At 34.2% G+C, this 17,656-nt stretch overlaps 1 protein-coding gene across 20 annotated transcripts in view; it reads right to left on the bottom strand.

Moving 5' to 3' along the window:
* Nucleotides 1–17,656, bottom strand: part of LOC149536748 (DNA-directed RNA polymerase II protein) — a 121,175-nt gene that overhangs the window by 24,739 nt on the left and 78,780 nt on the right. For all 20 annotated transcript variants that reach the window (XM_089803295.1, XM_089803294.1, XM_089803286.1 and 17 more), the window contains one exon: nt 9,140–9,217. In XM_089803295.1, the coding sequence (XP_089659421.1) occupies nt 9,140–9,217 (78 nt within the window). The remainder of the gene's footprint in view (nt 1–9,139; nt 9,218–17,656) is intronic.

Consider the following 17,656-nt stretch of genomic DNA (forward strand, 5'->3'; position numbering starts at 1 on the left):
GAATAAGAATGAGAAGGGTGGGACATCCTTATAGTTGTGCAAATCAGAATCATCCATATAAAACTTGATGCCTCCAACAGACCAAATGATGAGCCTAGTAGCCCTTGGCATCCCTTATAAGGCTCCAGAGTCCGAACCCAAAAGTGACAGGCTCTTGAAGAAAACAGGTCATGCATTCAATCATGTCAAAAACCATCAAAAACATAGTAGTTAAAATTGTTGATAACTCTTGAAGGAAACAAGTGTTGCAAAGCTCATGATGTAATAACCCCAATATGTTATAACTTCTTCAAACACCAAAAATCTTTATACTTCAGTTGTTTGACATTTCGTCAAACACTTTGCAAGCAAGGGTCATCTGACTGATATAACTTTTCAGATTGCTGTAGTGATTCTTGTTTGGATTTGCCTCAAAGAGAATGCTTACAAAAGACTCCAAATTGTCTAAACAATGACCTAACAAAAATATGCAACTAATTTTGGCAATAGTGAATGCATATATGAGTTCTAATCATGAAAATGATCACCTACAGCCAACTGATATTTTAACAAACAGTTGGTATGCAAGCTAACTGGCTGATAAAAAATGATATATTAACGCTCAAAGACAACTATTAATGACCAGCAATTGTATCTCCTTAATTGAGAATGAGTATCCAATACAATATTCATACTAAGTTAGCCAAGACTCTTGGAATTTACAAAGATATCAAAATATGATGATTGCTGGTAAAATAATATGCACCTACAGCTGCCAATGAAAACTAATGCAATACTAAATATCTAACTTCAGTACTCCCCTATAGCAGTACGCTAATCACATGCATGATTAAATACAACTAAAGCCATGGATTGCTGATACCATTGTGAGGAATGTAAAAATGAATGATATATCTATTAATGAATGATAGGTCTGATACGAAATGACAATTACAACAGCACTCTATAGTGAAAGGCAACTATGAAAATACACATCAGACCTGGCATATGAAGTCGCCTTAGAGAATAGATGTATTGCAATACCACTGAACAGAAAATAACCTCCTCAAGTGCCCAAGTCGTGCCTCTCTAGCTGCCGCCCTTGATTGTAGATGGCTATAATAATTTTCTTTGCTTTTTTGAATTTTCTTTTTCGGATTGCTTTTTTTTTTTGGATTGCTTTTCCGGACCTGCTTTTTCGGCATGCTTTTTTCGGTTCTGCTTTTTCGGCCTGCTTTTTACGGACTGCTTTTTCGGCCTACTTTTTTCGAACTGTTTTTTCGGCCTGCTTTTTCGAACTACTTTTTCGGCCTGCTTTTTCGAACTACTTTTTCGGCCTGCTTTTTGTACTCAAATATTTTTTCCCAATGTAGCACAAATAGAAGACTGAAGTATCTTCCTCCCAGTTGCAATAATTCAAGTGATATTTCACACCCTCAAAATCGCATACCAATTGAGAGTTTTCGTTCTCAATGGCCACAAATATTTTTTCTCAATGTAGCACAAATAGAAGACTGAAGTATCTTCCTCCCAGGTGCAATAATTCAAGTGATATTTCACACCCTCAAAATTGCGTACCAATTGAGAGTTTTCGTTCTCAATGGCCAGTTGTGACTATTGCAGAAACCCTGGGCTCCACAATGCACATCAACAACATCAACAACAACAAATCTGGATGATTAGAATGAAGCCCGGGGTGCCTATTTATTCTTTTTTCTCCACTTTCTCCAGAAGCTTCTAGAACATTATTTTATTTTATCTATTAAGTGACTTTATAAAATATTTTATAATTCAAGTCACTTTATTAAATTAATTAAATATAAAGTTACCTTCTAATATTTATTTATTTGATAACTTTATAAATAATTAACTTAATACCACTTATTTATTTAATTAAAATAATTAATTAGTCATCTTCATAAAATATTCATTATTTTGGATAACCTAATTAATTAAATTAATTAAATCAAATTGCCTCCAAAATGGGGACATGACACATGACACAAAATATAGTGGTTCATTTCAACTCATAACTGATGCTATAAACCTCAGCTGACCAAGAGTACTTTCAAGGCTTTGCAACCAATGCTGTTAGCTTTTTTATCTTCGGGTTGAAACTGTGTGGATACTTATCATCATCAACATTTCAGATCACACCAGAAACGATAGAAAACCTGCAGACTTATGAGATTAAATAAAGGCAGGAGGAACCAAGGACTTAGAGGAGAGGAAAGAGAAAAGGCAAAAATATAAAAACCATCCAAGAGGTTAAAAGAACCAAGTAAAACAGTACTAAAAAGAATGGAGAAAGGTTAATATGTAACAAAAAAAATAACTATGTATATATATATATGCATATACATACACACATATACACATAAGGAAAAATATCAAGTAGAATAAAGATATGAATTAAAAATTATAGAAAATATTAAAGAAGTTAAGAGCCAACAACACAATGGTAACATGTGAGCCTTTCATCTGGGAGGTCTTGGGTTCCAGTCTACTCAAGCTTAACAAAGAAAAATAATTGATTTCAACAAATAATAATAACTAAACAGGGCTTCGGCCTATTACCTATCAAAAGAAAATATATAAAGGAATGTGGAAATTAGAAATAATATATGCAAGTAAAACTTTAACTAAAAAATAATAATGACAAGTATTAATTAATAACAATAAATGTTAAAAAGAAAACCTGAAATTAGATAATGGAAAAGAAAATGATAAGGAGAACAAAATAAAACTAGACAAATACATAAATATATTAAACTTACAAAACCAATGTTACCAAAAAATTAATTAAATTAAAAAAAGGTAAACAAAAAATAAACGCCAATATAAACAAATAAAAACTGAAGAACATATTGATATGACAAAGAAGTACAAATAAAACAACTAGGGAAAAAAAAGATACACTAAGACAAAAAAAATTATGAGAGAAATATATATATATATATATATAGTTAGTTAGTTAGTTTATTGTTGAGTACAACAATAGACATAGCCTATTCAAAAACAAAAGAAATTGAAAAAGGGGATGGAAAAATTAGGGATAAGAGAGAGAGAGAGAGGGTAGAGAGTAAACTAAATAAGGACCACGGCGTGGAGGGAAGGTATTGTACCATCTGTAATCTTTATGAAATTCTCAACATGGATATCCATATCAGCCCTGACAGGACAATAAGGTCATCTCCTTGCCAAATCCAACACATAGTGCTCACCTTGGTGGATCCGATGAAAGAAATAGCAGATTTAAGAATGAAGAAAGGCAATTCTCATTAGAGAAGAGATTACAAATAATAAACAAACATATAAACCTTGAGCATGTCACCAAGCAACCTATTTTTAATCAATCAGAAGAATCAATCCCAAGAACAATGGAGTAATTTAAGTTAGATAATTGTTTTGATAATGAAGGTACAATAGTCCCCTACAAGGTAGTCAAAGTATCCAAATGGAATATTCCAGTTCAAGAGCCTAATTAAGATTTGTTTAATAAGGGGTATCTGCACAAATTTTCCAAAGATCTAGATTAAGCTCAAGATGTCCTTGCACTCTTCAGATTTATGGTTAAGATCTTCAGAACAAAAACTGAAATGATTGTTTTTTAAATGAATGTCTTCAGCCATCTGACCAGCTATTTAATCCATTGGGTAACTACTAATCATAGTACTTAAAACACATGAAAGGACACAGAGAAAATGATAAAAAGATTAGAAAATAAATTTCTACTTTTAGATTACAATCAGAATTGCAAATAGGACCTTCATTTAAGACTTTCCACCAGGACAAGTACAACAACAGTTCAAAAGCTCACCAAGTTATTTGCCAACTTGCCAGCAAGTTGCAGCCGAGTTTTGGGTAACATACTGCAAAACTCTATGAGTGAGTACAGAATGTCAAATTCAGTGATCAGATCTATTCAATTTAATTCACTGAAATTTGTATAAGAGTTGTTAAACTTTTTAATAGATTTATATAGATTAATATATAAATGATCTGATTTAAATCTTTCTAATCAATATATATTAATTGAATTTAACCTCAAGTACTTTTGTGTCTTATCTCATTTTATAAGGCCACAGATTTAGGGCTCACTATTCAGCCGCTGCACTTGATGTACCTAGGATGACAAGGATATACTTGTCCAATAATGGAGCAGGTAACCCGAGAAGACTTGATTTCACTTTGCAGTTCACAGGACCCACCACACTTCTGCTGCATTAGGAAAGACGGTACAGAACAGTGAATAGGTGCTCACTCCCTCACTCCTATCTTAAAAATAAAACCCCTGAAGAAGTATTCACTAAAGTTAAACCCAAAATAAGTCATCTTAGAATTTTTGGATGTCCTATATATATCCATGTTCCTAAGAAAAGAGAACCAAGTTAGAACCCTCTGGGAGGAAAGGTATTTTTGTAGGGTATATGAAACTTCTAAAGCATATAGGATTTTCATACCTGGACAAAAAACTATTGAAGTTAGCAGAGATGTAATTTTTGAAGAAGATCTTGCATTCAAAAGAGCCATAAGTTCTGATGAACCTTCCCCCTTATCTAATTCTGAAAGAAATAGTGAATCTGGGTTCCAGAGGGAGAACTTAGAAGAAATTGAAGATGAAATTCAAAATATGAATCTTGAAGAAAATTCAAAGAAAAGACCACTTTGGGCCATTAAAACAGTTGAAGTAGCTCAAGACTTTGCTGCACCTTCTGGAACAGTCAGAGAAAGCAAAAGACCTAGAAGATTCTCTAGTTATACAGCCAACATGAGTGATTTATCCAAAATAGAGCCAACCAATCCTTCTGATGCTATTAAACATATAGCTTAAAAAGAAGCTATGACAGAAGAATACCAATCTATCATGAAAAATGATGTTTGGAAAATTGTTCCAAGACCTAGAGGAAAATCTGTTGTTTCTTCCAAGTGGATATTTAAAATAAAGCATGCTACTAACAATAGTATTGAGAAGCATAAAGCCAAATTTGTAGCTAAAGGATTTTCTCAAAAAGAAGGTATTGATTATGAAGAAACCTTTGCTCTTGTTGCCAGATATAGCTCCGTAAGAGCAGTCTTAGCAATTGCCGCATCAAAGGGATGGAACGTACATCAGATGGATGTGAAAACGGCATTCCTAAATGGAAAGATTTCAGAAGAAGTATATCTAGAGCAACCTAAAGGATTTGAAACTCATGATCCTAACACTTTTGTTTGCATGCTCAAGAAAGCTCTCTATGGGCTTAAACAGACTCCCAAGGCCTAGTATGAAAGAGTTGATAAGTATCTCACCAACTTAGGATTGTCCAAGAATGAAGCGGCTCCAAATTTATATTATAAAAGAGATAAAGATGATATGGTAATTATGATACTGAATATTGACGATCTACTAATAACAGGTGATGATCATCTCATAGATCAGTGCAAGAAAGATCTAACTAGAGAATTTGAGATGAAAGATTTAGGACTCCTTCATTACTTCCTAGGACTGGAAGTACGGCAGAATTCTGACAGTATCATACTAAATCAATGGAAGTATCCTAGGAAGTACGGCAGAATTCTGACAGTATCATACTAAATCAATGGAAGTATACATCAGATATTTTAAAGAGATTTGGAATGTGGAATTGCAAACCTATGTCTTCTCCAATGGAGACTAATCTACATAAACTTAAGGAAGCAACTGCAAAATCACCATCCATAGATTCCACTCTCTACAAATAGATGATTGGGTCTTTTATGTACTTAGTAAATACAAGACTAGATATTTGTTATGCAATTAATGCCTTAAGTCAGATTATGTGTGAACCGAAGGAGATTCGCCTAGTCGCAATTAAACACATTATGAGATACTTACAAGGCACTCATAATCTCGGACTCAAATATGAGAAAGTTGCTTTAGACTTACATGGATTCACTGATTCAAATTGGGGTGGAAGTGTTAAAGATAGGAAAAGTACTTCAGGATGTTGTTTCAGTTTGGGATCAGCAATGATATCTTGGATATGTAGAAAGCAGTGTTCAGTAGCACAGAGTTCCACAGAAGCCGAATACATTGCAGCAACGATGGCCTCCCGAGAAGCAGTATGGCTGAGGAAGTTATTTGTGGGATTATTTGGGCAAGCTATGAATCCCGCGATTATTCATTGTGATAATCAAAGTTTCATCAAGCTCTCAGTGAATCTAGTTTTTCATGACAGGTCCAAGCCTATTGAAATTCCTTACCATTATGTAAGAGATATGGTAGACAAGAATTCTGTAAAATTAGAATACATTTGCACTGCAGATCAGATAGCAGACATACTCACCAAACCTCTATCTAGAGTAAAGATAGAACACTTCAGGAGGAGACTTGGTATGATTGAGTTGCAATTCATTTGTACTCTCTTGATTATTAATAAAATAATTTTATTTGTCAAGCTATTGACTGTTATGGGCTCCGCCATTTGTATTCATTATTTTAAGAGGTGATGATCTCTGAAAAATAATGAACACTTGTATAAAACATTATGAGAGGTGACAAACTCTTAGATAATGTGCTAAACAATAGAGTTCTACTGTAAGATCTAGATGAGTTCAAGATCATATTGTGATGTAGACATTGCTATGTTTATGAGTCACAAGTTGGATAAAGGGAGAATTTTAGTATTCTCCAGGGTTATCCTCTTTTCTGGTAGATCTTAAACTCAAGATCTCGTTGTGATATAGAAATACCAGTTTCTAACTTTCTATGAGTCACAACTTGTGTTTTTATCACTAGTATCAATGATTTGTCATATCACGGGTTTAGTAATATGACAGTGTATTATGTGTTCTATAATACCACATACTAAGAAGATTTAGACAGATATAGAGTATTAATTCTTGCTTATTCATCTGTATTGATGTTGCTAGATATAATATATCTCTATATGATTATCAAGTTAAGAGGGAGTGTTAAATATTTAACATGATAATCTACAGATCCTTAAGTGCAGGATGCACTTAAATCTTCTTAGTCTAGATATCTACGATGGCTTTATATGTCTACTCTCCTTCCTATGTTAGGCGGTGACTTTTCAAGAACAAATTGCATTTAATCCTAAACTAATATAATGTGTTTGTTAGTGTTAATTCTAACTTGTCTTGAAGACGCCAATCCATGAGAAAGGGTATCAAAGCCGACCAAGGATAGGAACATGCCCTTTGATGGTGACGTCCCTTGGTTTAGATATTTAGAGGGATGATGATGCAGACTTGTAGGACACACAACACAAAAAGTTCAGTCTATTCCTCCAAGCATCATTGTTCAGTATTTAACAGCATTAAGATATTCTCCGATATCAGATCAAACAATCAATTCTTCCTTCTTGTGTCTGAAATAAAAGAAATTAAGTGTTCTTCAAGTCTTCAAATCTAAGGCTATTTTTCTTAAGAAGATTGTCATACTGTTCTACCTGCAGTTACATACAAAGATCAGATTTACAAGTACAGACTTCATCAATATTCAGATCTCAGTAATAGTAATCAGCATTCAATGAAATAGGAATTAGATGTCTGATATAAAGTTGCAGAATCTTTACACCCTTCAGCTCCAAAAACAACCTTTTCATCAATATCATGATATTCAAACACACAAGATCATTGTTTCCTGTGCCTGGGATTTAAATCTTTTCATCACGGTTCCAACAAGCCATGACACTACGTTGACCAAGATACAATACCAGCAAAAACAGCACCCTTAGTGTATTTACTTAAATAATAATCATAATTTACTCGTCTTGTGAAAAAGGCTGAAGAAGCGTCAGTATCAAAATCTGACAAATGTGAGTGATCCTGATGAAGAAAGACGATGAATGAACATGACAGGATGATTTATTAAAAATAGATGCTTCCTCCTACCTATCAAAAAAAATAGATGCTCTCTCCAAGATTATTGGAAACCAAAAACCAAAAAACTGAGAACATCATTCAAATCCTCTAAATCATCTAAGCTCATTGTAACCACCCATTGACTTATTATAAATAGTATGTCCCACCAAACAGAGCCAAAACCCTCAACAGGGTGCTCTAATCACCAGTATTAGCCTACAAGGACCAAGTATTAGGCTAAATCCATCAACTCTAATGCAACTCAACAATGGTGGCATTACACAATTACTTTGTTTAATGTTCAAAATATTGGTGAATGAGTGATGTAAAAATCTATTAGGGACCTTAGGAGAATGTACCATCTTTGTGGAGTTCTTAAAATTGGCAAAGCAAAGATAGGTTTGATTTCATGTCTCCAATATTGATCTCTTGAATTCATAGGATTAGTCCATAGCATTAGTTTAGGGTTAGAATTCTCTTCCTAAAAGCCCTCTTCTTTTACATTTTAATTTTCAAACATTTTGTATAAGTCAATCTAGAAAACTCAAAAGCAATATCATTTGAATTAACAATTGTTGAAGGTATTTGGCAAATCTTGGAATTGGATCAACATCCTAAAACAATCACATAAGTCCCCTCGGATGCAAGCATTACATGAAGCCAATTTGAGTCTATCCCAAAAAGCAAATTACCCACAATAGACAAACCGTGGAGTTGACTTTGTCATCATATAATTTATTTAGCATGTTGAAGATTTTGTTCAAGAGAGAATAAAGTGCCCTTTGGTATTTTATTGCGTTGTGGGGCGTCACAAACACTCACAAACAAGTCCCTCTTATTCATTTTGCTTCAATTGGTTGCAACGATAATTCTTTTTAAAATATCAAACAAAATATTATCTCCTACCTCTCATTTTCCAAAGTTGTCTATTTAAAACTCCTATACATCTAATCATGAAAATGTCACTCTGTATGCTCTTTCAAACATGGAAAACTAAAGAAAATTTTGTGACTTCTTAGAAAACATTAGCAAGGGAGATTGCCAGTGAAAGTGGGTGGTTTGAGATCTTTGAATGTGCAATTATCTAACAAGCAGTTCCATAAAGAGCATATAGACAAAAAACACAAAACCTCTTTTTTTTTCAAACTTGTATAGATTTACTACATTTCAATAAACATTTCATCAGAAATCTCTGAGGGGCATATAGATTGTGAGTTTCGATGTGGGTGTATTTAACACCCATTGAAAGTTTGAACAATGTAAAAAACATATAGGAGGTGATTGTATTCAAGATTGTTCCAACACTTACTTTGCAAAGGGGAAAAACCTTGCCAAGTTGTCTTATTACCACAGATTGCGCCTGCAAAAGGTCTAGCCGTACTGTTGTCTACAAAAATTCAAAATCGATGTTGTCAGGGATATAGAATCTGATAAAACAATGATGAAATCAGCAATTTGATTATGATGACCTAATATATCATGTTGCACTAATAAATATAAACAACAAGCCAAAAAAAAGAATTCTATCATTTCCATAAGAAACAGATTTCTAACTTTTAAGCCATAAAAATTCATAAAAGCTAACAAAAAACTATGAACAATGAAGGAAACAAACATCCTCAATGTCAATGCAGAGATGATAATCAAATAGAAGATAAGTTGTCAGCAAGAAACCATTATTTTCCATCTGATTGAATACAATGTAAAACTGGTCATGTGTCCCCAACTATGCACAAAACACATGCATTCACAGGCACGTGCATACGAATCCACTCAGGCACACATGCATGTGCAGGGACATGCATACGAATCAACTCAGGCAAATGCATACATCTGTGCAACTGCACACATGCATCTATTTGTGTGTCTGTGTGTGCTTGTAAACTTGTGGATGCACAGCCACACTCATTTAAGTTACCAATATGAATGCCCATATACATATTCACTCATATTCCAAAGAAGACCTATTCTTGCTGGAACAAATAAAGAAAACGCAATGCAATCAATTAAAAAGATCAATCAGAAATGGTTGTCATACATAAAAATAAAATATAAAAGAGGCAAGGCAATTTTGGATGAACAAGGGCACCCTTTCAACAAATATAGGCTATAGCATGTCAGCTTTACAAACCAAGATTTCATTTGATGAAGCTAGAACAACATAGTCTCCAAATTATAGCTGTGTATTTATCTTGATGATTGTCTGGCTTCTTCAGATACTTTAAATTGTGCAACTGTAGGAAATTATTTTCGGTGAACTGCATGGGTACAGTAAATTTCAATTTATATGAAAACTAAATAATTACTTGCCAAGTCTATAGAAATCATTGCCTTCCAAACAGGAAACCCAGTATAGAAGCAACCTGGATACAATCCTGATGTGTAATATAGTTTCACAAGTTTGCAACAATCCTGTTGTCAAGCATGACCAGTAGCTTGTGCAAACATGCAACAAAACCATCATAATCGATCTCCAACATAGTGTTAGAGGTCTACTGAAGCACACCACATATAAGACTAAAAGTATCGCATAAATCAACAATAGTAAAAGATTTTAACACCATAACTTAACTACACTACTCTAAACTATACAGATCCCAAGAATAATCCCATGTAAATGTCTCCAACTAAAAATAGACAAATCAGTGGTCATGCAGCAAAAAGAACAAGTGATTTGTTAATAAATAAAAATAGAGACATCAGGATGCTAAGCTCTAGAAGTTACCCACTGTTACAAGATTCAAGAATTGGCAAATTAACGGATTTCCGGATGATTGATTGATTAACAGAGGAACAAATGTGTTCCTTATAAAGAATTACAAGGACGCTATTTCTAAAAGAAACAACATAGACTGAAGACAAATTTAGAAACAAATCTGAAGACAGGATAGGAAACATTCCTATCTGGACTGAAGACAAAAGAGAGAGGATAGGAAACATTCCTATCTAGACTAATAGACGGACTACAGACAAGTAGTTGACCATTATAGAATGTATTTAACTAAGGAGATAATATCTTAATAAAGATATTAAAAATATTATCTTAATACCCTCCCTTAATGGTCAACGTACGGATGTCAAAACATTATGTGATAAATGAGATCCTCCCTGGATCTACAGACCAAGAAGCTTTTCCAGAAGAGTACTATGACTCAAAACAGATTACAAAACTTCGTTTTTGTGGAAAAAAAGATAAAACCCAAAATCTCAAGCAACCTTGCGTATTATAGACAACATGAAATGATTTTTGAGGAGAAAATCAACAAACCCAGAAAAACAAAAACAAATTCAGAAGGCAAAAAATGCAGCTTCGCCTTGATCAGGAAGCTCGACAACTTGTGTTGTTGGCTGAGAAGCATTTTACCTTGCTTGGTCAGCCAAACGTTTCTAGCACTCGAACTTCATATGGCCAAACTTGTGGCAGTAATTACACTGTACATTTTGCTTCATAGAGCCATCTAGGGATTGAACAGAAGGTTGATGCTGGAAAAGTTGAGAAGACTGATGGTTGTCGATGTTTTGTTGAAAGGATTTTGCAGCAAATGCCTACTCTAAGGAGGTTGTAGAAGCACTGTTGCCAAACTGTTGTTTCCAATGATCCTGCTGCAGAAGTTTGGTGCATAATTCTGGAAACTTCAGATCAACATTAGTTGACGTACTGTTGAGTGTTTCTATGAAGTGCTCATAGGATGATGGTAGACTTTTCAAAGTGTTGACTACCATATCCTCTTCCTCCATTTTCCGACCAATGGCTTCGAGCTGATCGCGGATATCCTTAATCTTTGTCAGATACTCTTGTATAGACACACATTCATCCATCATAATGGAGAACAACTGATTCTTCAAAAAGAATGCCCGACTTTTGTCAGAAGTTTCATGTAGCTCCTTCAGATATTTCCAAATTTCTGCAGCTGACTTGCCAAAAGGAATCTGCGGTAGCTGATCATTGATAACAGAGAGCTTAACAAGCATTACAGCCTCTCGATTGCAATCATCAAACTTGTCCTATTCTACTTGGTCGGAGGTCGGACGAGTCTTTGTGCTTAGAACAAGCTCATCCAAACGACAATATTCGAAGATGGCTAAGATGCATTGCTTCTAGTGATTATAATTGTGGCCATTGAATCATAGACTGCCCTCCAACATTAAATTAGTCAAAGATGCCATTTGCATGAAGTTTGAGGCAATGTTGAGGCTGACCCAAAAAAAATGACAAGTGCCCAGAAGAGTAGACGGAAAACCCAAAAGGAATTTGCTGTCGTTTTCTAGATCTGCTAGCTCAAAAATCGAGGCACCCAGAAAAATAGACAACCCAGTTGAGCTCTCGAAAAACCCACCAAGAATCTGCAAACAAAAAAAAATTCGAAGGTCAAAAACTAGGGTTTTGAGCATAATAACAGTCGACGGCCAAGGAGGTCGAATAAGTAGAGAAAATAGCCGATTTTGGTTTCAAAGTCGAACCAAAGGTCTTGCAACTACAAAGATGTCAAGACTGGGTGAAGGGCGCAACGTTTTTGGTACGCGACATTTAGGGCTTTCAAAACAACATGAAAAATGAACACTAGATCGCGAGTTGCAGAGAAAAAACGCGAGTTGAATACCAAATTGAATGTCATGATTTGCAAGAAAAAGGAGCCCCTAGCTATTGCTTACACAACTTACAGACCAAACAAAAACTCCAAGTCGTAAGCAAAATAATATCAAACGTGATTTGCAGATTAAGCCATGAAAATGCAAGATTAGGATCACGATTTTTTTTTAGAGAGAAGGCGCAATTTTTACCAGTCGTGAGCAGATAAAAATGACCAAGGATATAAACGACTTTCATTTTGTATGGACGCGATTTGTAGATTCATAAACCCTAGCCAAAACTTAGATGTGCACAGATAAATTTCTCAAAGTAGAAATCTTGGACAAGCTATAGAGAAATCCTTAGAAATAATTTCAAAAAATTTAGCAGATAATTTCAAAAGAAATTATAAATTTTTTGAAAAATTCCTTATAGTGGCTCTAATGCCATGTTACAAGATTCAAGAATTGGCAGATTAACGGATTTTCGGATGATTGATTGATTAACAGAGGAACAAATGTGTTCCTTATAAAGAATTACAAGGACGCTATTTCTAAATGAAACAACGTAGACTGAAGACAAATTTAGAAACAAATTTGAAAACAGGATAGGAAACATTCCTATCTAGACTGATAGACGAACTACAGACAAGTAGTTGACCATTATAGAAAGTATTTAACTAAGGAGATAATATCTTAATAAAGATATTAAAAATATTATCTTAATACCCACAATCATTACTGTGCAATCTTGGTGGAAGACCTACAAAAAATGCTATAGTGTAACATATTATTCTCTTTGTACACATGTTTAAGTCCCAAAGAGTTATAACTTGGACTCAGAAAAACTCTTCTGTGCTCAAACTTAGACGTAAGATGATGCAGTAAATTAGAAAACATTAAAAATAGCAAATCTTATCAAAAAAAAACCTTTCTCATCCCACAACAAATCAGCAAAAACTTTGCTTGCCACCTTAACTCATGAGTCACATTTTGTCAGGAAGTTCAAAACCATAGCCCACCCTTCCGCATACTATTTAATCACATTTAATATCCAGACAGGACATACAAGAGATGGTGTTCCCAATGATTGATAATTACTTATAGATACACAACGATGCATCCAAATAAACAGGAAGTGTAAGACAAAAGGCGAACAGTAATCCTTCTGTATACATTAGTGATTGTTGTATAATCTCCATGAAGTAGCTGCCATTGATATCAATAAAATTGCCGAAAATGAAAATCCTGTCTACTAATAGATTTACATAAAAATAGTAAGGTCATAAAGCTATATATGAATACAGAAACCATGTGAGCAACATGTATGATTATTTGATGTAGTATCATCATTAACAAACAGTTCATATGTATCATCTTTAACAACATGTATAATTATTTAATATTACCTTTCAAAAATGGCAAGAACATGTTGAGAGTTTCCTATGGTATATGACATAAAGTGGTCTATAGAAGGCATAAAGGAAATTGAAATCAAACAAAAGTACCCATAAGACTTAATATTATGCTGATACTAACTGGATGTTATGCTGACAATCTGGCATTCCCAAAACAGTTGATTTCAAAGTCTTCTACCAGCACAAAATCAACAATAATGAAGGTAGGAAAGATTCCTTTAAAAACACTTACAGGTACTAGTTTCAATATTTTATGCATTTAGGTTAACTTTTCCTGGGTCATTTGCACCTCTTTTAGGGTGTTCTAGACCTTTTCTGACTTCCCTTGGAACTTTATGCCCTTTTTTTAAAATGTATGAACTTTAGGCAAGTTTCGAAATGCAGTAAGATCCTGTGACATCTTTCAGTTGGAACGCACCTGGCTCATGGAACTTACTACTCTATTGTCTGTCTGTCCCTTCCCAACTTCTCAAGAATGAAGGTTTAGCATTTCTTTTCTCTTTCTTGACAGAGAGAAGACTCCAAATGCCCTCTAATAATGATGACTTGCATGCTCAGAACAAATTTTGGTGCAAATGAGACAATCAAATAACAGGGAAAAATTCAGCGAGAGGATATCCAAATTAGCATGCATTTAAAGTCACAACCAAAATAATTTGAAGGGCAGTTTAAGTTAAACAATGGGAAGAGACTACACAGAACCATCCAAAAGGAGTAAATATTAGACTTCTTAAATCTGTAATGTCCCCTATTAGGCTTAGGCTTAGTCATTACCAGTTTAACCCAAATTTAGTATTTACATCCAAAGCTAAATTCAGTCTAAGACATTCAAGGTAAAGAGAATTATGCATTCATCTTATTAGATTAAGTTATCTGTATATATTACTAACATCCATACTGACCTTATTACTACTTCAAATCAATGAAGGAAGGACTAGGCATGTAACCAAGGAGCCCATAGACCAATTACAATAGGCTACCTTAAATTTTACAAGTACAAGCCCGTATCCTATCTTGGGACTTTGCCCTCAAGGCGGGATGCTGATCCCTACCCTGTCTTAGGAATAATACCATTGATAGGATTTAGACAAGGCCCTCCTTGGAAACATTATAGCCCCTTTCTCCTCTCACAAAATAATAATAAGACTGAAAATGGTTCTATAAATTTATACATATCTCTGAGTACTCACTTATATTTCTTAATCATCTCTTCCTTATGAGGAGTCTCCAACATATTTTTATACTAGCACTTGCACTAAAATGAGGTGCAATAGTTACACCGATAGTAGACTATATAAAGAGTTCAATTGTGCATTTTATGTAATTGAAATTTTGTAATAGAAATCATATGAAGTAAACCTTGAGGAACAACAATTTGATCTTGTCAACATTGTTTGAAAGAGTCATTGTGAAAACAGTTCTCATTTGTTAATTTCTATTATATCTTATTAAGCCCCTTTTACATTTGTCAAGGAGAAGTTAGAGAAATTTATTGAGAAGAGGGCTCAGATTCAGATTCAGATAGCTCATCAAATGTAATGGACACCCAGGAATGCCCAAAAGCTGAACCAACTGCTGAAATTATATTAATTCTAAAAATGCTGCAATCAAGTACAAAGAGATGTATTCCAAAGGCCAAACCCTAAGGGAATGACGTCTAGAATGTTACAACAGAGAATGAACATCCTCTATTGCCCAAAAAAGAGTGTGATTCACACATCCAAGCTCTTATCAAATGCAAATCACAATCATCCGATACAATAATCCGATAATCAGCAATGAGACTTTCAGCCCTATTTATCCTTTTCTTCATCCTTCTGGAAGGAACTAAAACATTAATTAATTGCAAGAGCTAGAAGCTTCCTCTTCCAATAATTAACGCATACCCTAGAAATTCCTCCCTAGCAATAATTAATTAAATCACGAGAAGCTTCGGTCCTTCCAATAATTAATACATACCCTAGAAGCTATTAATACAAAGTCACCTTTTAATTTTAATTGAATGACTTTAATTTTTCTTATCCTCCACTTAGACTTTGGAGAACGTGAAGGCCAAAAGATGGGATCATTACATCAAAGGGATGATTTGGCTTGATATATTCAAGGTTGATATTCTCAATATCTTCCCACATGCCTACTTGGTCCTCCTGCATGAACTTATCTATCCAGTCAAATCCAAGAGGATATCTTACATGTAGAAAGTACATTAAAAAAGCCACGTTTCTTCTGATAACCGATTTCCATTTATTGAACCTTCTTTGGTCTTCCGTGAATACTGTGCGAAAGAGCGGGACATTATTTCTTCTCAAAATATTTATATCATAATTACCAGGTCTGGGAATTAAACAATCTTCGTTTATGTTGATCAAAACTTTTTCCATATCCCCTAAATACATAATCTTAAAGAGTCTTCTACAAAGGAGATCTATACCAAACTTTTCAACCATGGCTACAAACATAGAGGTTATATAGAAGGGTACTCTATATCTATCTATGTTGAAGATAAATTCTTTATCCAAAATACGGTAAACCACCCTTGTTACCAAAAAATGTGTAGATAGTAACATATCCTTGATAGTGGTACAAAGTTGTTTGATTTGATGCCCCTCGTAATTTGATAATGGTTTCCATTGCTTATCTGGATTTCTACAAACCTATTTGACACTTAGAACAAACATCCTATAAATAGGCTATAGCGATTGATGGATAAAGAAACAAACTGATTAGTGATAGCAATAAGAAGATGAAAAGACATATCCTAAAGCCGAGAAGATGAAGAGGCAAAGTCTAAAGCCAAGTATTGGATTCAAATCTACCTTGATATCACATAAATGGGTTTAGCAATTATTAAACTATCTACCCTTAGGTAAGATACATATTATTAACAAAATTAGATATTATAAAACAAAAGAGAAAGCTTCAACAGCAAAAAAGAAAGGAAAGAAACCAGCAAGAACACGAAAGATCAAAAGAAAGGCAAAGAAGAGCCTACATCATACCAGACAAAGGAAAGAAAACACAAGAAAGACAGAAACGATCTAGTGACATTATTATGTTCGGGATAGTTTACTCAAATATATCATGTCCTTTGATATAAGTTATCTCAAACATGCTATGTCTCCTGATATAATCTACTCTGGAAAGGAAAAGAGGAGCCCAAGAAAACTAGAAACGCTCGAAGAGAAGGGCTAAAGAATGAGAAACAGAGGGAAATAAAAAATCTAAAATAGGAACTGGCCTCTGACCAACTGAGACAATTGGAGGAAAAAAATCAGAATACTGACAAGAATAGAAGACAATAAGGAGGGATAGATACAAGAAAAGGAAAGAAAAGAAAGGCCTAGCAAGAAAAAATACAAAACAAGGTAACAAACTAGAACCAAGGAATAAATCCTAATCCAAAACTCATAAAAACCAGGAATCAAGGAAAAAGAATAACGAACCAAAGCTAACCTAAAAATGGCAAGAATATACAAATATGCTCTATCAGCTGAAAAGGCTCAGAGAAAAAAACAGGGAGACAGGGAATCTAGCTAAAAAGGACTAAAAGCCAAGAATGCCCAATCTAAGAATTGAGGAAATCTCAGAGAAAAGAAAGGGTCGGTAATCTGACGGAAGCAAAATAAAAAAGATTGAAAGAAAAAAGGTAAAATAGGAAAACGATTACACTCTATCAAAAACGGTAATCTTTTGTTGCTTAATAGATTTGTTTCAAAGAAGAGCGAGTCTTATAGCTACAATTAGGGATATAAGGCATAAAAGAGAAAACAATTAAACTCTATATATACACTTGTTTCAAACTAATAAAAACTAAGGAGATCTCTTCCGAACCATACTAA

Source organism: Cupressus sempervirens, chromosome 10 (genome assembly GCF_028749045.1).
Source record: "Cupressus sempervirens isolate cs-2001-9-10 chromosome 10, ASM2874904v1, whole genome shotgun sequence".
In the NCBI taxonomy this organism is placed as follows: domain Eukaryota; kingdom Viridiplantae; phylum Streptophyta; class Pinopsida; order Cupressales; family Cupressaceae; genus Cupressus; species Cupressus sempervirens.